We start from the raw sequence: 24,418 nt of genomic DNA, 5'->3' as shown, positions 1-24,418 counted from the left end.
TAACTGATTTTTTTTATATTTGCCATGATGACAGTAAATAATATAGGTACTGTATTTTTCAAGACACTACTATACAGCTTAAAGTGACATTTAAAGGCTTAACTAGGTTAATTAGGTTAAATAGGCTGGTTAGGGTAATTAGGCAAGTTATTTTATAACAATGGTTTGTTCTGTAGACTCGAAAAAAAATATAGCTTAAAGGGGCTAATCATTTGACCTTAAAATAGATCAAAAACTGCTTTTATTCTAGCTGAAATAAAAAAATAAGACTTTCTCCAGAAGAATAAATATGATCATATATTGTACTTTCCTTGCTCTGTTAAACATAATTTGGGAAATATTTAGAAAAAGAAAGGAAAATTTAAAAGCGGGGTAATAATTCTGTCTTTAACTATACCAAAACAATATTAAAGTAAATATACCAAAACAATATTAAAGTTGCCATGGGTCATTTCCTAATTTATTAAAAACATTAATTAAATCGTATTAACTAATGCAGTATAATGATTGAAATGATAACTTTTGCAATAAAAGCATAAACAATCACATATATAAGAAAGTGAAGTTGAATACATTCGTCGTCGCCAAGTCAAAGGTTACCATGGACCAACTTTAGCCCGCGGCCCTAGTTTGTGCATCTCTGGTCTTAACAGTCAAAGCAATGCATGCACTGACTGTTCATCATAACACCATTATAATTCATTAAACATTGTGTGTTTTTATACAGTATTAAATTAGATGAATTATTTAACATTAGAATTTAGTCTTACAGTCTGAAATGCTTACATCAGGAATAGATATCAATATTTTGATAGAAAAAAAGTTTTCAATATTAAATGCAACTGAAACAGTAACATTCTGCACCTATTAATATTTTATCAATTTCACAGACAAGGCTTAAGACTAGCCTCATACCTTCGGCACCTAGACTGCAGCTCTGCACAAGACGTTTGGCCATAGGAGAAATGGTCGTGCCCAACTAAGCCTTGTTTCTCTCAAGGTTTTTTAATTCTTCACCTTCGTCAATTGGTGAAGTTTTGCACGGTTCGGGACCCGTGGAGCTGCGCATCAATGGATTTGCTCTTCAGTGTTTGAACTCTCAGCAGTGAATTTTAAACCACACTAAACTGAACTAAACTGAATGCAAACACTGAAAACTGAACTGACACAGTTTCAATTTACTATTATCTTCTATGTGAAGCTGGACCAAGGCTTTACTTGATCAACAGTGTTATAAAAAAAGTTTACATTATGAAATATCATTACAATTAAAAAATATTTATTAAAATATAATGGTTTCTGTGGGGTGGCGCGGTGGTGCTGTGGGTAGCTCTGTCGCCTCACAGCAAGAAGGCTGCGGGATGGAGCCTCGGCTGGGTCAGTTGGCATTTCTGTGTGGAGTTTACATGTTCTCCCCGCGTTCCCGTTGGTTTTCTCCGGGTGCTCCAGTTTCCCCCACAGTCCAAAGACATGCAGTACAGGTGAATTGGGTAAGCTAAATTGGCTGCAGTGTATGAGTGTGAATGAGAGTGTATGTGTGTACTTGTGATGGGTTGCAGCTGGAAGGGCGTCCACTCCATAAAACATACGTTAGATAAGTTGGTGGTTCATTCCGCTGTGGTGACCCCTGATGAATAAAGGAACGAAGCCAAAAATAAATGAATGAATGAATTGTTCCTGTACTTGCCAAGCTGATTACATGTTTTTACGCAGCGGATGCCCTTCCAGCTGCAACCCATCTCTGGGAAACATCCATGCACACACACTCATTCACACGCACACTTATACACTACGGACAATTTAGCCTACCCAATTCACCTGTACTGCATGTCTTTGGACTTGTGGGGGAAACTAGGGCACCCGGAGGAATCCCAAGCGAATGCAGGGCGAACATGCAAACTCCACACAGAAACGCCAACTGACCCAGCCGAGGCTCAAAACAGCAACCCAGCGACCTTCTTGCTGTGAGGCGACAGCACTACCTACTGCGCCACCAATTATTATTTTCGTATTTGTTTATTATTTAAGTTAAGCATTCCTTAACAGTCTCAAAATTTTACTAGCAATGTGCACCAATATGATTTTAAGTAATACTTAAATGAAAAAAAATTTATAAACTGTGTAATACTTTCTCAATAGTGTAATCCACGCAATGATTTTATATGAAGCTAAATGTAATTTGTTCATAGTGATCTAACTGCTTATAGTGCAAAAAATCTAAACCATATATGAATAAGAAAGATATTTAAATCAACTGCAGAGTGACAACAGCCTTCTTTAACATTGTTACGTCAGTGCTAGGCAGCCTTGAGTTGAAGCACAGGGCTGGAAAATAGCTTATCAAGTTAAATGGAGTATGATGTTGCTGATGGATGAATGGACTCTCGCCAGAGGCTCTGAAGAAAGAAAGCTTATAGACACTGGAGATACTAAATGCATCATAGCCTGATAACCACTCTCTGCTTTGAGCTTTTATGGTAATAGGACACTTGGTTATAGGACACAATCAGCAGGCAGTCTGATCATTATACTCTTTACGTCTTCGTTTTTGACTGGCAAAGGAAACATGAAGGCAATAAAATCACATGACCTTTTCGTGGCTGAACACATCTGAGTTCACATACACAATCTCAGTCACATATGTTTGCGATATATTCAATCTGTAGTCTGTTTACGGTTCGTAAAAGTTAATTCCATGATTGATGACTGTGAACAGTCTACCTACTTTTATTGCACGGCAGTGAATGCAACAATAAACAATAGCACCTTTATCACTACGAGACACTCTAATGTATTTATACAGCTGTATTCATTGTTATTTAAATTAATAATTTGTAGCTGGAGAATCGTCAGCTCACCAATATTTAAGTGTTTTTCTCAAGAGTTGTACTTTACCAAGTAGGTTTAAAAATGAAAAAGCAGTTTTAAATAATATTACGGTATTCTATTACTATTTTTGTGCTATATCAGTACATTTACACCACTATTTGTCAAAAAATACTTTATTTTTATTGTCTACTGTGATTGGCTAAATAATATTATTTGTACCATAAGTACCATAATCAAAACGCTCACAGCAAAATCACACCAGACAGACCAACTTCAAGATACAGACACTTTATAAATGCTTAAACATGTACAGTGTGAAAGTATTAAACTAAGTGTCCAATACTCCAATTGTATAATGACTGAAATCCCTAGTTGGCTTTATACAATAGCTTAATTCAATACAGAATGTTACGTTTTCAAACACATGCACAAATATGCATGTATTCTATCAATTTAAACAAAGTTTGTCACGTGGCGCAAGCAGCTGGACACAGTCATTTTGAGGAACTAGACTGTGCAACTGACTAGCTGAAAGCTGGTCAAATGTCAAGCGCAGAGCGTGTTAGTTGTACGCCTTAAATGCGTTCACATTGCTTAATACACACAAGATGTACAGCACAGCACGCAAATAGCTTTACAAATGGAAAAGAATTAAAAGGAGAAAAATATTTTTTAAAGTATTATTTTCAACATAAATATAAAAACCACTGCCTTCATGTCAGGGAATGAGCGGCCAACTTATCCGGCATGTTTTTACGCAGCGGATGCCCTTTCAGCTGCAACCCATCTCTGGGAAACGTCCGCACACACATTCACACACACACACACACTCATAAACTACGGACAATTTAGCCTACCCAATTCACCTGTACTGCATGTCTTTGGTCTGTGGGGGAAACCGGAGAACTCGCAGGAAACCCACGCAAACGCAGGGAGAACATGCAAACTCCACACAGAAACGCCAACTGACCCAACCAAGGGTCTAACAAGCGACCTTCTTCCTGTGAGGTGACAGCACTACCTACTGCGCCACTGCAACGCCCCCTTTTTTCAGTTTAGTTATGACAATTAGCTTTTGTAAAATTTTATTATTTTTCGCAGTGTTATTAAATGCATGTTTATATTTGTTTTAATAAAAACAAGCTTAGATTTGGCCACCTGATGGGTTTTGGAGACATATGTATCAATATATGGGGCATAAGAAGGTGTGAACTAATTTTTTTTAACACACTTCGTTATTGTTGTTCATTTATTCGTTTGCTGAAAATTAGAACTGAATTTAGAAACAGTTTTGAAACAAATCTTTGCGCTTAACAAACAAAATTAAATATGTAGGCTAATGTAGGTCTTCAGTAGAGTGTGTACAACATTGTTTCCTTATCCAAAAAAGTATAGAAGTAAAGTTAAGAGTAAAACATTAGGCTTGTTCTTTATTCTCACTGTAGATGGTCTGTTTAACTTGCTAATAAAGCATTTATATTTTCCACTTTCCGCAATGAAAGGGAATGTGAGATGAGGCTCTGATTGGTTTAGCGCTATTTAGGCTCAAAACACACCCATAACTCAATAAGAGAATAAGCACAACCCTGTTAGACCATGCACCACAGAGCAAATGTATTTTTCCATCCTTAAAATAGCAAAAGTGGACCCCATGCGCTTTAGATTTTGCACCTAGATTGTTAAAATAGAGCTCTTTATGTCCAATTCACTTAAATCTGCATGAAAAACTAAGATAATGTATTTGATTTTTGTTGTGACAACATGAAAATCAGCTAGGCATGGGTTGGTATAAGTTTCTGATGGTATGAAAACATTGGATAAAAATACCACAGTTTCAAAAAACATTTATAATATTCTAAGACAGTAATTTTGTCAGGGTAAATGGTGAAAAAAACTTTTGTCTTCTTAATTAGTTTCAAAAACATTTTTTTTACGACACATAAAAAATACATTAAATAGCCCTTACATATTAGGAACGGTATAACAGAACATTTTAGTGGTAATAATTCTTGACTTTTCCAAACCGCGGTAAACCTTGAAACTGGTTATTGTCTCATGCCTAAACCCAGCATTTTTTACAGTGCACAATAAACATATTGTGACAGCTGGATGTTTGCCTCTAATTACATCGCTCTGTATGCAAATACATCAAGAAGCTACATTTTTAAACAAATTCACAGCATAATACTCATTACTCACTACTCTTGAGTACTTTTAGAGGTACTACTTTTTACTTTTTTACTTTTTACAGATACTTATTTTGCTTGCACTACATTTTTTGCCAAGTAATGGCACATTTACATGAGCATGATTTTCCACTACTGCAGATCACACAAGAGTAAGAGAAAAACTAGACTGTCTAAGAGCTGTCAGAGAAGATACTGATCGCTATGAGCTTATGGTCGCCAACACAGATAAAATATCACCGCGGATCACAGTGTAAACATGGCAGATCATTTTATTGCCTTCACCAGAATGGAAGCTTAGAAGAAACTCAAACGGGAGCCATGCTGGGATGTTATCCCTGAGCAAAACTTCCTGGTGTCATTTAAATCAGGATGAGTGATTCAATCCAACAGTTCTTGCTCACATTTCTCCAAGCTCTAAATGTGACTTATGTTGTGCACAATATTGAGTTTTGCATTACTGCCATGTTCCTCCTTCAGTGTCATTATTCAAACCTTTGGCCAGTCGCCATGCATTTTATGGTTTCAAATGTTATTGGCAGAACTTAATAAAGGAGTAATATGGATTTAGTTCATAATAAGATATTACTACAAAATTAGCAAGAAGTTAATGATTTAATTTAACAGGGATCCATTAATGTAGTCAAAAGACACAGTAAAAGCAATGTTCATACAAAGCATGAAGCTGATTAATCAGTTCTTGTCACGTAACTCGAGGTTTTTAAATGGGACTCGTGGTTTTCAACTTGCACACGTGCAAAAGTCAAGATATATGAACTGCCCCAAGCAGCTACACTTCTCTTTAACATTCAGAAGATACCTTGACACCTAATCCTGGACAAAAATCCAATTTAGCCTGTTTAGGCCGAGTTGGGCTGCAGTGTTTTTTGGCACAGGTGTCCTCCTTGGTGATGAGTGCTTTCATAGAATGCTTTCTATTCAAGTGCTTAAACAAGTTGCAAAAAAAAACATAAAAACAAGCTGGAGTAGTTTTTTCCCCTTTTATTTCCAATTTACTGTATTCTTCATATTCAAGTGGGCGCAGCTATTGGAATCTTATTGTCCCGAGACTGCTGCCTCATTCACTTCTATTCATTTATAGACAATAAACACAGCTTGTTATGCTGCTTGATGTTGCAAACTGATATTTTCTTTTTATGTATAATCATAAACACAGTTGTTTAAAGAGCAAGTACTTTGACCATTTAGTTTTTTTCCCAGTGATTTTTCTTATAGGCAACTGACTCTAACTGTTTTGAAACAATCACACAATGAGTGCATTTCTGCATTGCAGAATAAGGTCACTAGACAGTCACAAGACTATGTTTTAAAACTGTATACACTGTCTAATCTGTCTCCTTACCAGTGTTAGGTAAGTTACTTAAAAAAAAAATTATTACAAATTACTGACTACCAATCAAAAAGTATAATCTGATTACATTACTAATTACTTATTGTAAAAAGTAATCATATTACTAACTACTTTACTTTGAAGTTACTTTTAAAACTTCACCTTATAAAATTACCTAAAATACAAAATATTTACTTAAAAACATTACAATGGGTTGATTACAGCAGCCTGACGTATTCAAAAGACGTAAAGAGTTCGCCCAAAAACTAAAATACTCTCATCATTGACTTGTTCCACACCATTTTTTTAAACACAAAAGAAGACATCAAGACACTAATTGAATATCTGTAACCATTGACATCCATGGTATAAAGAAGCACAGCAGTTTTTGGCTGTTCTGTGTTTGTCTGAGGTAATCAGTCAACCCAAGCCAACCCCATACAAAATATGAAGCTGATCAATCAGTTCTGGTCAGGTGACTCATGGTTTTCAACTGGGACTCGTGGTTTGAACTGCCCCAAGCAGCTACACTTCTCTTCACATTCAAAAGATACCTTCACTCCCGATCCTGCACAAAAATCCAATTTAGCCTGTTTAGGCCGAGTTGGGTCGCAGTGTTTTTTGGCATAGGTGTCCTCCTTGGTGATGAGTGCTGTCATAGAATGCTTTCTATTCAAGTGCTTGAACAAGTTGCTAGTCGCGTTAAAAACAGTTGACAGTTCTTTAGAGACTGGACATAGATAGTATTTCACAGATGGTATTCCATAGATGGTATTTTTGTTTTTATGCTCAATGAAATATAATAAATGTCTGTATTTCCACTTGAAGAAGCACTCTTGTAAGCAGCCATTTCAGCTCACGTTCTTCAGCATTTTTAAAATGCATGCTTATTGACTGATGTTGCAGTGGGAATGCGTGATTTAAAGGAAGCATTTTTTCTTCTAAAACTATATTTGTAACGCAAGTAAGACAATAACATTGACTTAAGTAATTGTAAGTAACTGTAATCAATTTACACAAATTTAAATTGTAATTCATTACATTACTGCATTGCTCAAAAATGTAATTATAATACAGCACAACTCTGCTTCTTACAATAACCCTATCCCTAAACCCAACCTCACTGAAGACAACCAGCATTTCTACATTTATTTTTATTCCTAAGATCTGTAATGGGGACCAAATCTCAGGGAAAATCAGATGCAAACACTCCAGAGAAAGCGAGTTTTCATGTTTCACGGGGACTTAATTATTACACTGTACACAGCCCTCACAGAAGATATCTAACAAAACGAGTAAATGGAAAGTAATTGTAACTATTTTTGGCTTTTATTTCTACTTCGAATAAATATATTTAAGTGGCCAAAAAATTTAATCATGCACTGATAAGTACATTCAACACTATCTACTGCAGCAAGCCTAGTCTTTACAACACAATAACCACCTGAACTACACAACAACGAAGACACACTAACAATACACTCTACCTTTGCATGGTGAGAGCCAGATTGAAGTTGGCAGACTTGATCTTGTTTTGGGCCTCCAGGTGTGTCATCCCGTCTGTGCTGACCCCATCAATGGCCACGATGATATCCCCCTGGATCAGATTGCTGGAGGCCGCCTTGCTCCCCGGTGTAATCTGCCACAAACCAAACAAGCCTTTGAATGAAATCCTGACAGGTCAGCACCTCTGCAAACACATTACCTGGACAAAGCAATCATTTGGTTCTTATTTGTCCGCCGCCGCGTGAAACTGATAACGCAGATGTGATGTATGAATAAAGCCCAACAAAAGAGAAGACCCCGCCATCTGCAGGTGCATGCTTGATACCCTCTTAATAAAATCAGTGGAGGATAAAAACACACACAGATTCTGAATCCATGACAGCTGGATGCACAAAGAGGTCTCAAGCACACATTTGGCGAGCTGCATGCTTAGTGCCAGAACAGATAATGTGTTCCTTCTGCTAAAAATAAGACTGTGATTAGAGAACAAACTTGTGCTCTTGGTCTATAGACTCATGCATATCTGTATGAAGTATATAATGTGAATGTCTAACTTGATTTCTTCCATCGAAGCTGTAAAAAAAACACTTAATTCAGAAATTCAGAGTTGATAATAGGGCTGCACGATATTGGATACATCCGATATTGTGATATGAATTCAGTTTCACAGGATGGTTTGATTTGCTCTATTTGACAGTTTTATGGGAGGTTTAAAGCCTAGTTCACACTACAGGATTTAAAGCCTGATTTGAACCCGATTTGGAAGTTAACTAGCTCACAGACAGATCGGGCTGATATCGGGAAAAAATCTGTGGGAGCTCGGTGCTCAGCAGTCTTTATGTGTGAACTACTGAACAACACATCAAAGAGGCTTGATGAAGCCTCGCTGACACCTCGCAGATGGAAATCCAATATCTAGCATGCCGAATATTCCAGAGCAGTCGGCCGACTCGACCCACTTGCGATCAGATGTAGTGACAAGTTGCAGCCAATGAGAGAGCACATTAGCATGAAACCAGAATGGGCATCGGTGCACTCGCTTTATTCTGCGTTAACACGGGCACAATAGGCTATTTTAACAGTGGAACTAGAATTCTGTAACTATTAGAATTACCATACTGGTCATTCTGACTGTTCTCATATAAAACACTATATTGTCACATCACATTTACATTCAAAACTTCCATTAAGATATTAAAATAAGCTCTGAATGTCTGTCATCACATTTTATGACACCATTACCCTAAAAATATTATCTTTTTCTGGTAATACAGCCTATAAATATGTAATTAAGACACTAGAACACGCAAAGGTCTGGGCCTCGCTTTCATTTTCACTTTCAAACAGGAGCTATATTGCGGCACAGATAAAATATAAAATATATAAATCTGAAGTAAATTCATGTTTTTGTCATCAGCAAGTTATGTTTATGTTATGTTAGCAGGAAGTTGCAAGGCAAAAAAGAACAAATATATATGGCCACAGTGAAAAGTAGCAGACATGCATGCAATGATTTTGACTAAAATTGTAATTAAAGGTAGAAATGCTCAGTTCTTTACTGTTTTGTAATAAAAAAAATAACAATGTTAGAAAAAAATACACAGATATTTAGAAAACGTCAGGGTGTTATAGAAATGTTATTTCAAAGGCTTTTTGAATTACAAAAATTAAAAACTCTCTCACTGCTTTGGTAGTTTTAGGGCTCTATTTTGACGGTCCATGCGCAAAATGGAAAGAGCAGGGCGCAAATGCATTCAGGGTGTGTCAGAATCCATATGTGCTAATGTGAGGACGGGAAAATCCGCTTTGCGCCATGGCGCATGGTCTAAAAGGGTTGAGTTTATTTTCCTAATGAGTTATAGGTGTGTTTTGAGAATAAACCAATGAGAGTCTCATCTCCCATTCCCTTTAAGAGCCAGCTGCGTCGCGCCATAAGCGCATTTGCTATTTACATGACGTAAAGTAAGTTCACTTTCGCTTTTGCTCTTGTGGATAGGAAAACCTTATGGCACAGACATCAATTAGCCTATAAATAATTAATTTCGTTTGTTAAGTACAAAGATTTGTTTAAAAACTATTTTTAAATTCAGTTCTAATTTCCAGCAAACGAATAAATGAACAATAATAACGAAGTGAGGTCAAAATACTGAGTTATTTCCAAATACACCTGCTATGCCACATTTGGTCTAAAACCTGACAAGTGGACAAATCTAAGCTTGTTTTAAATAAAACAAATATAAATATGGATATAATAAATAATACTGCAAATACTAATAACATTAAAAGCAAATTGAATGAACTGAAAAAGCCTCCCGAGATGAAGGATTCAAGGCAGTGGTTTTTAAATTCATGTAGGCTAGAAAATAATATGTTTTGTAATATTTTAGTTCTTTATATTTATATCCTATATATATCCTTATTATATCATATATATATATATATATATATATATATATATATATATATATATATATATATATATATATATATATATATATATATATATATAATATTTTAATTATTTTTCATATGTAAAGATATTTACGTATTGCTCTACATCTTGTGTGTAAGCAGTGTGTAAGCAAGGCGCACAACTAACGCGCTCTGCCCCGGACTTTAGACCGGATTTGTTCTGGTCTAAAGAACAGACTATTACAGTTTCTCAAAATAGCAACGCGGCAAAACATGCCTGCTTTTTTAGATTAGAATGCCTATGGGTGCACATATGAGCGCAAATGCATTTGCTATTTAAAAAGCGTGGCGCAACACCTCAAAATGACCCTTGCGCCGAGCTGAAAGTAGCAAATAACAATTGCGTCACGCCTTGCGCCACATTGCGCCGGGTGTATGATAGGGCCCTTAGTGTTAAAGCCACATCTATCCACTTGAACCTTGCAGATGAGTGATTGATCCGCTGAGGCATCAGCTGAATGGCGATGTTTTTAAATGATCCGTTTAAAGCTTGAAACACTGTCAGTGATGTCATCAGCACACAAGCAGCCAATCGTGTTCAGCTTTTTCTGACGACTCCTCCCTCAAAGTTTCATTAGCTGTGGTTTAGTAGCTTGACTGAGCTGTTGACGAACAAGTTGTTGTAAGATTATCTAGGTGTTTGACCACCCTCTTGTGGATCATTTACATAGGCTCCTGTAGTGTGAATACTAAAGCGATTAAATTACACAAAATCAAGTCATGCAGTGTAAACGGCACAGCAATCTGCTGATGTTTAAATTCATGTAGTGTGAACTAGGCTTAACAGTATTCAGATGCAGAAATTAAATAATAACAATGCAAAAAATGCTTTTTCTTACTTTGCTTTATCTCAATTGTAGTAAAATATCTAAAAAATCTTTTAGATAATGTAAAAATATGTTGTTGTTGTTGTTTTTTTCAACTTAAGAATAAGTCAGAGGCTACAGCAAAGCATTTGGCTATACAGTTGAAAAACTGATCAACTAAAAGAGGGTGTCACAGACTGCATGGGAAAGAGTTTGGCAGAACATTTTTATTTCATCTAAAAATCCCAATCCCAACTCATCCACAGTAACTTGTCATAGAACCTACTGTACCCAACTCAAAAGACATAATTTCAATGCCTCCTTTAGTCCTCTCTGTGATAAATGTTCTGACCAGGAACTTGGATCTTTTTTTATATGATGCGGAAATGTGAAAAAGTACAAAAACTTTGGAATGAGGTTTGTGTTATCTTATGTTAAATTATTGAATATCCTGTACCGGTGAATCCCTCCTTTCTATTTACTGAGTGATGACTCTATGTTAATTCTTACCAAGCTACAAAAAGCTGTTTGGCTGGCTGGCTTAACTTCTGCAAAAAAAAAAAAATTAAAAAATTAAAAAATAAAAAACTACTAGCCCAACATTGGCTCCACATAATTTAGACACGTACAAGTGGATGGTACAACATCAGGACATTATAATGTTGAAATTATCCACAGCTCAAGTGAACTTGGTACAAATAAGTACATTAAAGATCTGGACTTCAGCTGCTGACAAAATCCTCATGTTTATTGCACAAAACAATGATCAGGATCTAGAATGATTGCCTTATTTTGTATAATTGATACTAGATACTGTACTTAGTTTTTTGTATTTTGCTTTTGTTAACTTCTATTTATTGGATACCCGAGTTTAAAGAGACCGCAGGGGAGGGGGTTGGGAGTAGCTGAATTGATATATTTCATTATATTGTTTTTTCAGCCTGTGCTTTGAAAAAAAGAGAAAAAAGAGAAAAAAAGAAGAAATAAGTCAAAATTAAGACATTTTTTTTTCTTAAAATAAGCTAAATTATCTGCCAATGTGATTAGTAAAACTGTTTTATTTTTATTTTGAAATGTAGATCTTTGAACTAGGATCAAAAAATGAGGTAAGAAAAACTTTTTTTTGCATAAACCATATAAATAATTATAAATATAATTATAAACACTTAAAAAAAGGGTTTAACTTTCACTCTATTATGAATAGACTTAGCAGTGAGGTCAACTACGATTCAGTCTCAACATTGCAGATCCTGCAATGTGACTAATACTACTGTTCTGTAAATTGGTTTTAAACAGTGTATATAATATTGGCATAGTAAAGAGTTTGAGGCCATTTTATTTGTAAAATCTTTTGACCTGTTAGGTAAGTAGGGTAGTTCATTGTATTGTCTTTTCTTTCATTTTTGATCATGTAAAGTTAGAGGTTAAAAATAAAGGTATTTTTGTTTGTTTTTTTTGGGCTTGTCAGCTCCCGAATTTAAACCCCAATAAAATTTTGATTTCATATTTTCTTTGCGTTGTCTTTCATGTTGTGCACCATCCCTAGACGGTGCATAACAATGTTTTGTAATTTACAAAATAAAAGATCTATCTTTAAATAATTTCAGTTCTATTTTATTGTTATAGAAAAATATATATTTCACAAAACTGCATTAAATTGGACAAAACAGAATGCAGAGATGCTTTGAAATTAACTGAAAAATCCATCTCAAATAAATGCTGTTCTTATTTTTTTTATTTATAGATAAACAAAATATATAATGTTACAGAATAATATAAAAAACAATCGTTAATCACTCCAACCACTTTCTGTTTAATATAAAATTTCTGTTTGAAATACGGGGCAGCAAGGTGGTGCAGTGGGTAGCACAATTGCCTCAAAGCAAGAAGGTCGCTGGTTCGAGCCTCAGTTGGTTAAGTTGGCATTTCTGTGTGGAGTTTGCATGTTTTCCCCATGCTCACGTGGGCTCTTCCGCGTGTTTCCCCCACAAGTCCAAAGACAAGCAGTATAGGTGAATTGGGTAAGCTAAAATTGTCCGTAGTGTATGTGTGCGAATGAGAGTGTTTCCCAGTGATAGATTGCAGCTGGAAGGGCATCCGCTGCGTAAAAACATGCTGGATAAGTTGGCTGTTCATTCCGCTGTGGCAACCCCAGGTTTATAAAGGGACTAAGACAAAAAGAAAATGATTGAATGTTTAAAACACATCACAATACTACAGATATTGAAGTAAAAGCACAGATAGAGGGAAAAAAAAAAGTAAAGATAAAGAAAAGAAGGTAGGAAGGTCCAGTTTCCGACTTTGCACATGTAAATAGCACTGTCACATCTGTACCATAAAACCAGGCTATCGGACACTACACAGAATTGTAAGATTTAGAGTCTGTTTCTTTTCCTTTAAATCTGGTGTGTTTTTAAATGTGTTCAAGCCAGCAGCATTTGCTTAGCCAAAGTCTCAGTGTGCATGTCTGAGAAGAGCCATAAAGATGTCTTATTTACAGAAAAAACCTAACATGAATACCAAATTAATAACGATTATTTGAAATGTGTACATGTTTGTCTCACTAATCCTTTTTGGCCACATGAGGAAGTTCTGACACTGTTATGTTCTGCTCTCTGAGGGTCTATTACTGAAACTCCTGTTGAGAAGAACTGAAGAGCTCTCTGTGTGAGTGAATTTCTACATTTCCATCTGTTTTGATGTTAAATGAATAAACGAATGTGTGCACATCTGAGCCAAAGATTTAGACTCAGATCTGCCAAGACCGCAAAGCCCAATTCAAGAGCCCAAGAAGAAAACAGCCACAACACGAAAATGAGGGGTACATGCCTAAAATGGCATCAGGAGACATGCAAATACCAATCTGGGCTAAATTATTGTTTATTTCAATTACTGTTGTTAATTATCTGACAACTATGAAGCAGTGGGATCTTAATTACAAAACCCACAAAGTTTAAATGCTGTGGAAGTAAAATATTTAGAGAAATGTCATAGAGGATATTTCTGTTATTTCAGGAGGACTATGTGGAAAAGTGTTTCACTCTAAGTCAGAATACTAATAGAGCAATTAGTTCAGTTTAGACAACTTTGGTATCACACCTGAAAAATTTCTGCCAGGATCTTTACAAATAAAATGGTTATCATGTCCTCAGCACGCAGAAATTCAGTCTATGGTTTTCAGAGTCAGACACTGATCAATGTCTTGATTCACATTAGTGGGAAGCTTTGAATGCCTGTGATACCTGCATTGAGCTTTTGACAAAGCAGCAAAAGGTCTAGCAGGAATACCAGACTGACAAAATAAGAGGAGCTTCACAGCAGGTGAAACAACATCATTATGTGACTTTAAAAATTAATGCAACTAAAAATACTGTTACAGTTACGTATATGTTGTATGTTCTGTTTTACTTATTTTCAGGAGGTGTTTACACAACACTATATGCAGCTTGAAGGAATAGTTCTCTAAGAATTTAAAATTTACTTAGCCTCAAGTGGTACCAAACTTTTATGAGTTTTCTTTTCTTTCTGTTGAACACAAATAAGTTATTTTAAAGAATGTTACAGACCAGTAACCACTGACATCCATAGTAAGAAAACAAACACTATGGAAGTCAATGATTACAGGTTTCCAACATTGAAAAATAAAATACTTGCTTCATATTTAGCTGAAGAAATAAACAAAGACAGGTTTGTGATAAGTGAAAGGTCAAGTAAATTATGAGTTTTTGAATTTTGGGAAAAATATTCCTTTTAAAGAGAGAGAAAAAAAACATGTGAAAATAGGTTTCAAATAGGAATGTGCGTCGTAATCCATTTCTGTCATGTTCATCCTCTGTGATCAGCAGCAGTGATAGCAGATTTGTGCTCTCAATACTATTTCAGAGGTCCTCAACTCCTGGAGACTCAATAATAAAAAAAAAAGTAATAATAAATCTGGCGAGGCAGTGGCGCAGTAGGTAGTGCAGTCGCCTCACAGCAAGAAGGTCGCTGGTTCGAACCTCGGCTCAGTTTTCGTTTCTGTGAGGAGTTTGCATATTCTCCCTGCCTTTGCGTGGGTTTCCTCCGGGTGCTCCGGTTTCCCCCACAGTCCAAAGACATGCAGTACAGGTGAATTGGGTAGGGTAAATTGTCCGTAGTGTATTAGTGTGTGTGTGAATGTGTGTGTGGATGTTTCCCAGAGATGGGTTGCGGCTGGAAGGGCATCCAATGCGTAAAAACTTCCTGGATAGTTGGCGGTTCATTCCGCTGTGGCGACCCCGGATTAATAAAAGAACTAAGCTGACAAAAAAAATGAATGAATGAATGAATCTGTTTTACTAAATAACAGAAAATATTATATGTTTATATCGTCAGGGGCGGACTGGCCATAGGGAGCACCGGGCTATTTCCAGGTGTGACGGTCAATCTGGTTTGCCGTGCACAGATTGTGCACAACCCCCCCAGCCCAACACCGAGCACCCGGAGGAAACGCACGCTAACACGGGGAGAACATGCAAACTCCACACAGGAACACCAACTTCTTGCTGTGAGGCGGTTGTGCTACCCACTGAGCCACCGTGTAGACTTCAAAGTGGAATAAGTAAGAACAATAATCATCACTGTATAAACAACAAAAATGACTTCAGAATGTCCACTATGGTTTCAGAGACACCACAACAAATAGCTGCTTCCTCAAATAGTGCACTATTTAAGGGTATGGGGGTGATTTCAAATACAGCCTGTCTCTTGCTTTTGCTACGCTGACAGATATACATATTATCAGGTCATATTTTGTCTTTAATTATTCATAAACGGCAGCAAAATTGTCAAACCATACACATTTAGCCATAAAAATAAATCAGACTTTCAGATGAAATCATACAACTTAAAGAACAGCTATCTGGCCTAAATGTTATTGTCATTGCTGTTTTTCTGATAATTTTTATAGGTTCATCATGGTATATCAAAAGCAAAACATACAACAGTAATATAGGAATTAACTAATAATCAGTGCAAATGTAAGATATAGGGCTCTATTTTGACGATCTATGTGCAAAGTGCAAAGCACAGGGCGCAAACACATTAAGAGAATCCACTTTTGCTAATATAAGGACGGAAAAATCCGCTTTGCGGCGTGGCGCATGGTCTAAAACCGTTCAGATTATTTTCTTAATGAGTTATAGGTGTGTTTTGAGAATAAATCAATCAGAGGCTTATCTGCCATTCCCTGTAAGAGTCAGTTGCGTTGCGCTATGGCACATTGGCTATTTACATGACGTAAAGTAAGTGTAAGTGGAAAAACTGAGCATTTCACTAGCAAGAAAACAGTTAAACAGAGCATCTACATTGTCACGAATAAACTGAAAAAGCCCCCCGAAATGAATAAGGCATGAAAGTATGGTTTTTATATTTATGTAGGCTAGAAAATAATGTTTTGTAATAATTTAATCCTTTATATTTATATCCTACATATATCCTTAATATTTTAATTCTTTTTCATTTGTAAAGATATTTGCGTATTGCTCTACATGTTGTGTGCATTAAGCAGTGTGTAAGCGAGGCGCACAACTAACGCGCTCTGCGCTGGACAATAGACCAGCTTTGTTCTGGTCAATTGAAACATCTATTACAGTTTCTCAAAATAGCAACATGCCAGCAATGCACCTCAACACGCCTTTCTTTTTAGACCAGAACACCTATGGGCGGACATATGACCGCAAATGCATTTGCTATTTAAACAGTGTGGCGCAAAACGTCAAAACGAATCTTGCGCCAAGCTGAAACTAGCAAACAACAATTGTGTTGCGCCTTGTGCCACATTGCGCCAAGTGTATGATAGGGCCCTAAATCTAATATGAATCAAGGATATCTAGTTACCAGTGTAAAGCTGATAATTATTAGACATACAAAATCTTTGACTGCACCCCCTGAGTGTTTGCTTATTAAATATTTTGGTTAATTCGATTATGCTTTCAGCACCCAATAAGAGTGTAGAACAGCTGTGTTGATCTTTTTACACACACACACACACACACACACACACACACACACACACACACACACACACACACACACACACACACACGCGCACGCGGATTCAAAAAGCCTGCAGATTGAAAGGAAGTTTGATCATTCAGTCTGTGCCGCACAAATCAGTGCTGTTGTTAGAGAAATACCTCGGCTTCTGTGTGTAATATCTTTAAAAATGTATCGGTATGTGACAGCTGTGTTTCCACTCCTGTGGTCACGTCCACACTGTGGATGGGCTTAACATGATCAATGCAATCCGACACCTGGATGGTCTAAATATCCACTTCACACTTCACGCATACTCATGGGCAAATATGACAGATTGTAGCTGCCCTGATGCTGTGGCACAGTTTCTGATAATTATTTTCTTGAATTAATTATCCAGCTCAAGTTTAACGCTCATGTTTATGAAGCAAATATAACTGCAGCCCTCAACTAAGCTCCTACTCTTTGGCTCAAATTCACAAATAACTGAAGTATGTCTCATCAGCTTATTGGGGTACAGCTAGGTTTAGTAAAAAAACTCAGCTGGTTAGGATATCTTTCCACTTGTAACAACTAACCATGGGTTAAATCAAGTTGGGGTGATTATGCTTGCATTCAGACGGCTGTGATGAGTTCAAAATAGCTTCAAATGACAGCCTTCTCCCCCCTCCTTTCAAAAAGGTGTTGTGTATTTAACTTCCCATAGTGGGATCTTTTTTTCCCTTGCTTGACAGCTGCTCTAATTATGTCGGCGTGAATGAGTGCTTGCAGCTACAATGTTGGGGTTGTTTTAAGAGTCTTTTTCCTCTATAAATGTCAAGCCCAATTGCCACATGTAGCAAGGGGATGTCCTGCCACCATTAGAAATGCCACCATGACGGTAGTGTTCATGGTCTTGTGGCGACATCCCCATAAAGTAACATCTGACTCATGGTTAAAAGGATAGGTCAGCCCAAAATAAGCAGGCAATGGCATTATGGAAGCCTTTACGCAGAAATAATATATGCATTTCAACTATTTATCTCACAATAGTTACTTTTTTGTATTGTACTGTATAGTGACTTTCCTCGTGATCTCACTTTCTTCACTGCTGATAAAGATTGCATAATTTCAGAACTGTGAGACATAAACTTGAAAATCTGAGAAAAATGTCTTGATGTCCAGCATAAATTTGCAAGTGCAAGAAAATAAGCAACGATATTAAGAGATTTACTTGTCAAAATTTGAGATTTAATTTTAATAAAATTTAACTTTTGCACTGTGCACTGTTTAAATTTACTACCCTTTTGTTATGTTAGGGATAAAAAACATCCACTGAATTAAATTAATGTAAAATGCATCAAATTAATATTTTATACAAGTTTATTTTGCATAAGTCTGTTAATCAACCTCAGTCCTGATCAAAACTGCTAAACTCTTTAATTGCCAAATTTAATTGTAAAATCCAAATAAATTATGTCACTGATTTGTTAGGGAAAAAACACACACAAAATAACGTATTTTCAATATAGAAAGTAACTGCGGACTGGATTTTTTTTAACCTTTTAACAAAGTCTTGGACATGTGAAAAAACATAGCCTTTGATGCATTGTTTTTTAATTGATTTTCATTTTTTCTCTCTAATTCACTGTTGGTGGCTGTTTTTGCTCAACTGACTGCCATTATAACCACATTTGATGGTGCAGAAATACACAGTGATTATATGGTCTCATAATTTTGTAATCAAAAAAATATTTTTCAAAAACCCCTCATGTGCTGTTGAGGATGTTTTCAGAGTGAATGAAAACATCCCCAACAGTAAATAAGAATTAAAAAATCAATTGCATTTGTAAACTCAGAATTCCAAGAAAACTTGAGGGCTCAGAATTTCAGTACAAAAAGAAAAGCAGATTTCTTTTAACATGTAAACTTTAAAAACTCAGAAATAAAGAAAATCTTGCAAAATGTAAAGATGTAAACACTAAATTCTAATAGCAAAATAAACTCACAATGATTATTAACTTGCAATTGTGAGTAGGCATAAGACGATAACCGTTTTCAAGGTATACCGCGGTTTGGAAAAGTCAAGGTTATAAAACCGACAAATTTTTACTGTTCCTAAGGTATGTGTAAGATTTTTTTATTTACCCTTTTTTTGTTGTTGTGTTTTTTATTTAGGACAACAGTATCTTCAGCAGAAAAGATATCCAAAGATGGCGTTTAAATGGTAAAGAAATCCCTGTTTTTGAAACAAATGAAGACACCAGAAGTCAATCATTTATTTGAATTATTTAGCCTGACATGTTTACTACTCCAAACTATTTTAAATGTTTCTCAACATAATATACAGTGTGTTTACAGGGGAAATAATTTAGTTTTTTATCCAGACATTCTAAAAGAATATTATTTAGAGCAGTAATCACAATGCCGTGATACTGTGAAACCGTGAAATTTTTATCCAAGGTGATCATACTGTCAGGATCTTCAACCGGCCCATGCCTAATTGTGAGATATAAATTCTAAATTGTAAGGGAAAAACACACTTTCCACTCTATTGTGTGTTACAAAACACACTTTTTTTACACCATTGCACTTACAGAAATAAAGGTACAAAATCTGTCACTAGGGTGGAACCTTTTCAGAAGGTACACTTTTGTACTATGAAGGTGGACATTATTATGTTTTGGTAACACTTTTGTGCCTTTAGGTTACTGTAAGGTACACACTTGTACGTTTTAGGTATTAATATACCTTTTAAGGACCTGTTATTAACAAAAACTTACCTTTTGAAAAGGTATAGCCCCAGTGACAGATCTTGTACCTTTATTTCTGAGAGTGTGGAGAAAACTTGCTTCGATACACGATGTAGTTGCATAACTGATGACAGAATTTTTAACTTAATTCATCAACAGAAAAAACAACATGAATTAAGCCCATTGGCAAAACATTTCTGATTCAGATGTATGTTTTAATGAATGCACCGATACTGTTGCTTTGTGCCAGTGTTAGCAAAACTAACGACAGGAGGAAAAGGAAGGGAGCATGGGAAAACAAAGGCTTGGAGAGCCTGAGTGGGGCGGATTACTAGGCCTGGCACACAAAACGTGCATTAACTCTCCATTCTCAGCTCATTCCAATTGATGCCTGGATGAATGAGTGGCTGATATGCCAGCTCAAATCTCCTGCTCACTCACAACAACACAAAGGAGCTGTTCTGTAGGTCAAGTAAGTCACAGGAGGGAAAAGTAGGCCATAGAGAAAACCAGAGAGAGACATTTTATGGCTGGATGGACTGACAGATTGCAATACAAGAATAATTTGAAGTTAATGTGGTAGTGAATTGCAGACTAAATACTTTCTTAAATGGATAGTTCAGCAAAAATGTAAATGTATTATTATGAGGGTGTTACTCATCCAAGATGTAGGTTAAACTTCTTTGTGAAGTTTTTATAGCTGAAATGTTAGTCTTTGGAAATTTTAAGTCAATAACATGGTTTTAATCACCCTAAATTATTGTGCATTTTGAATTAATGATTAATGATTAATTGATACATGAAATTTAGAATAAGAATCATTTAATTGACTAAAAAAACACACTACCTTCAATTTGGTTTTGGAATTTAGTTTTGGCCAAAAAAAAAGGTCAATGTGAATAATGGAGAATGGAAACAATAAGCGCATTTGCGAACATTACATCCACTTAACAAGCATCCATTATGCTTGCTTTTTTGTTTACATTTGTTTACTATATTAACAATAATAAGCCTCTCAAACCACTAGTGGAACTGGAAATGCACCTAATTCGCATTTGAAATTTTTTCTTTTGGTAAAATTTGAAAAGATTTGTTTCAAGGTAGGATAGAAACCCTGGCTAATGACTATCAGCACTTTGAAAACATTCACAAAATTTCAGTTCACTGAGGTCTTATAATACCAGATCAAAAATCAGCCTGTGCTGATTAGGGCTGCGTGTTATTGGAAAAATCTAACATTGCGTTATTTTGTTATCCTGTGATATATATTGCATAAGAATACAATTTCACCAGATAACTTGAATGTCTCTTTTTAAAAAAGAATTGATCATTTAAGATTTATTGAGATGATTCTGTACGTGAGTGCATAAAATAATATACTATCTAAGAGCAAAGATACAAATTAAATAAACTGTTTGTTCATTGTTTTTCAAGGAGTCTGTCAGTATTTGGGTATACAGTAATTGAATGACCATATGTAAAGTAATACTGCAAAGTCTTCAATGTGTTAAAAATTCTATAACATTATTTATTACATATAGTTATAGATAGCATACTGTCACAGGCCTTAAAAACACATGTAAATAGTAAATTATATTTCAGACTCAACATTACATATCCTGCAATGTGACTATAGCAAATGATCACATTGCGATATCGATGCTGTAACGATATATTGTGCAGCCCAAATTTGCAACATCATTACATTCTGAACGCAATAATGACGAGAATGCATTACCAACAGTCTAAAATTTCTAAGATTTCTTTCACATAATAACATGAAATGGATGCAAACTCACATGTGAACTTTACAACAAAGTAGGTACTCATGTGTTGAATTGTAAATTAAAACTGTACTCACTTGTCCTTATACTGTCTGCTGTAATCTATATAAGTAGCTTCAAACAAGCAGAATTGGCGTACACTTAAATTTTCTTTTCTTTTCTTTTTTTTATGGTGAACCAGACCTTTAAACTTTTTTTTCCTTTGTGCATAGTTTCTAAGAGAACACTCTGCATCAAGAATCATCATTCAACAGAATCACCTGTTCAGCAGAACAAGTTTCACTCTCTCTATAGCCATAGTCATTGCATGGTAGGGCTGTGCAATTAATCGAAAATCCGATTTCGATTTCGTTTTTTTCTTTAACCATTAATCGAGATACACAATTATTGCATCATTTACCGCCCTCTTTCCAGTTGTACACGTGTTGCTCTTAAAAGCGCGAAAGACCGAATGCTTCTGTGTGTGTGTGTGTGTGTGTGTGTGTGTGTGTGTGTGTGTGTGTGTGTGTGTGTGTGTGTGTGCGCGGCGCACACACACAGTCAGAAGCATGCGGTCAGCATTCGGTCTCATTCGCACACTGAGACGAGCAGAGCGCACACATCTAAAGCCATCTTAACGTGAGCACTTTAATGGTCAAATAGGTGTCAAAATGCTGTGTTTAGTGACTATTCATATTAACCCTCATTTGTGTCATAAACAAACGAGTTGAGAATCAAAAGACATGTGAAAGAGAAACTATTAAAGTGACAGCGCACAATAATCCTGCTCATTAATCAAACAACAACAGGAGAAAATCCCTCAGTGGTCTTGACTGAAGGTTAAAGTGTTTTTCTTACAGTGAAGATGCTGAAAGCACAGTTTGTTTCATAATTTTATTCTATTGTATATGTATTTATTTCTCTTTTTATTGCAAGGTGGAAAATAACTGTATATATGCAGTTGAAGTCAGAATTATTAGCCTTCCTGAAAATTAGCAACCATTTTCCTCCCCAGTTTCTGTTTAATGGACAGAAGATTTCTTAACATAATACTTTTAATAACTCATTTCTAATAACTGATTTCTTTTCTCTTTGCTATGATGACAGTACATAATATTTGACTAGATATTTTTCAAACAACAAGCATTCAGATTCAAAGTGCAATTCAAAGGCATAATTAGGGTAATTAGGCAGTTAATTGTATAACAGTAGTTTCTTCTGTATAAAAATATATTGCTTAAGGGGGCTAATATTATAGACCTTAAAATGGGTTTCATAATATTTAAACCTGCTTTTATTCTAGCGAAAATAAAACAAATAAGCCTTTCTCCAGAAGAAAAAATATTAGAGGAAATACTGTTAAAATTCCTTGCTCTGTTAAACATCTTTTGGGAAATATTTATTTAAAAAAAAATTCTCAGGAGCGCTAATAATTTTGACTTACTAACTGATAATCGTTTTGAATAATCGTGATTACAATTATGACCAAAATAATCGTGATTATGATTTTTCACAAAATCGAGCAGGCCTATTGCATGGTGTGAAGCAGCGATGCGCTATAAAAACCATTCATTTTATTGTGCCCTGCCAAGGCCGGTTTGTTGCTGCCTCATGCAAAACTTGTTCATGAAACCATACTTATCTATAGATGAATCATACACGCTCACAGAAAAAAACAAAGTGCATCCCAATTTTTTGCTTTCAGCCCAGAATCGCTATCTAAAATCTGAGATCAGTTACATAAAAGAGAAGTAGCAGTAATCTCCCCTGATTGAGGCGCAAGTACTTGACCAGATGGACTCATTTTTGCTAACAAGACCGAAAAGAATCCGACACCATATAAATGCAATGTGACCTGATCCTCCCCTGCCGAAGCACCCCTCGTATAAGAGCTGAGTAAACCTGCCCAACACCCGATGAATAAAACACATGTGTAAAAGACCCAGGGTTTATAACAGCACATCAAAGCTAATCTGATGAGCTATGAGCATTTAAGCGAACAATATGATTTGGCTGAAAACCACCTAAATGTGTGCACTGTGTGTGGCTTTGGTGGATGTTGGTATGTAATAGCACTTACAGTCTTCCCCAGCAGGACTGACTTGACCTTCAGCAGCTGTCTAAAAACAGCTCTGCCTGTCAGCAGCACCAGCTTCAGGCTCTCATGGCACACACAGAGACTGGGTACTTTAACCTATACTGGTTTGGGATTATCTGAGAAAGCCTGGCATTATATAATAAGATTATTAACCACTATTTAAGGGTCATGGCACTTGCAACAGACTCATTTTTTAAGCCTCCTGCAAAACATGAGGAGTGTCTTTGTTTCCTGACTTAATCAGATTTAATTGATCTCTATAATGAGTGTACAAACAATATCAGTTTTGCATTTTGAATCCGGATAGAATGAGTGATAAGCAATTTGTCTATCCATGCTGAATGCAAAACTGCCATAAAAAAGTGATGTTAATTACACGGTTATATAGAGTGAGATCATCATAGCTAACCAGCTCGATGACACAAAAACAAATAATAAATAATAAATAAAAGCCAAGCAAATCAATAATATTTTACACCACATAACTAATTTTATTATAGTGATATAATTTACAGCCATTAATAAAATAATGAAACCTAAAAATATGACTAATTACATTTTGGTAAAAAAAATATGAATACAAAAATTAAAAGAAACTTATTAAAACAAAAATAAATTTTATGTTTTTTAATTTATTGCATAATTTATTGTGTAATTGTGCTCATTTATTGTGTAATGTAA

General features: G+C 35.7%; 1 protein-coding gene across 27 annotated transcripts in view; it reads right to left on the bottom strand.

Moving 5' to 3' along the window:
• Positions 1–24,418, bottom strand: part of ldb3a (LIM domain binding 3a) — an 86,394-nt gene that overhangs the window by 44,064 nt on the left and 17,912 nt on the right. For all 27 annotated transcript variants that reach the window (XM_087278586.1, XM_087278583.1, XM_087278587.1 and 24 more), the window contains 1 exon segment: positions 7,854–8,005. In XM_087278586.1, coding sequence (XP_087134712.1) covers positions 7,854–8,005 — 152 coding nt within the window.

The sequence above is a fragment of the Danio rerio genome, chromosome 13, assembly GCF_052040795.2.
Source record: "Danio rerio strain M-AB ecotype USA chromosome 13, GRCz13ab, whole genome shotgun sequence".
NCBI classification, from domain to species: Eukaryota; Metazoa; Chordata; class Actinopteri; order Cypriniformes; family Danionidae; genus Danio; species Danio rerio.
The sequence above is the reverse complement of the archived record's forward strand: the minus strand, read 5'-3'. Positions and strand labels throughout refer to the sequence as shown.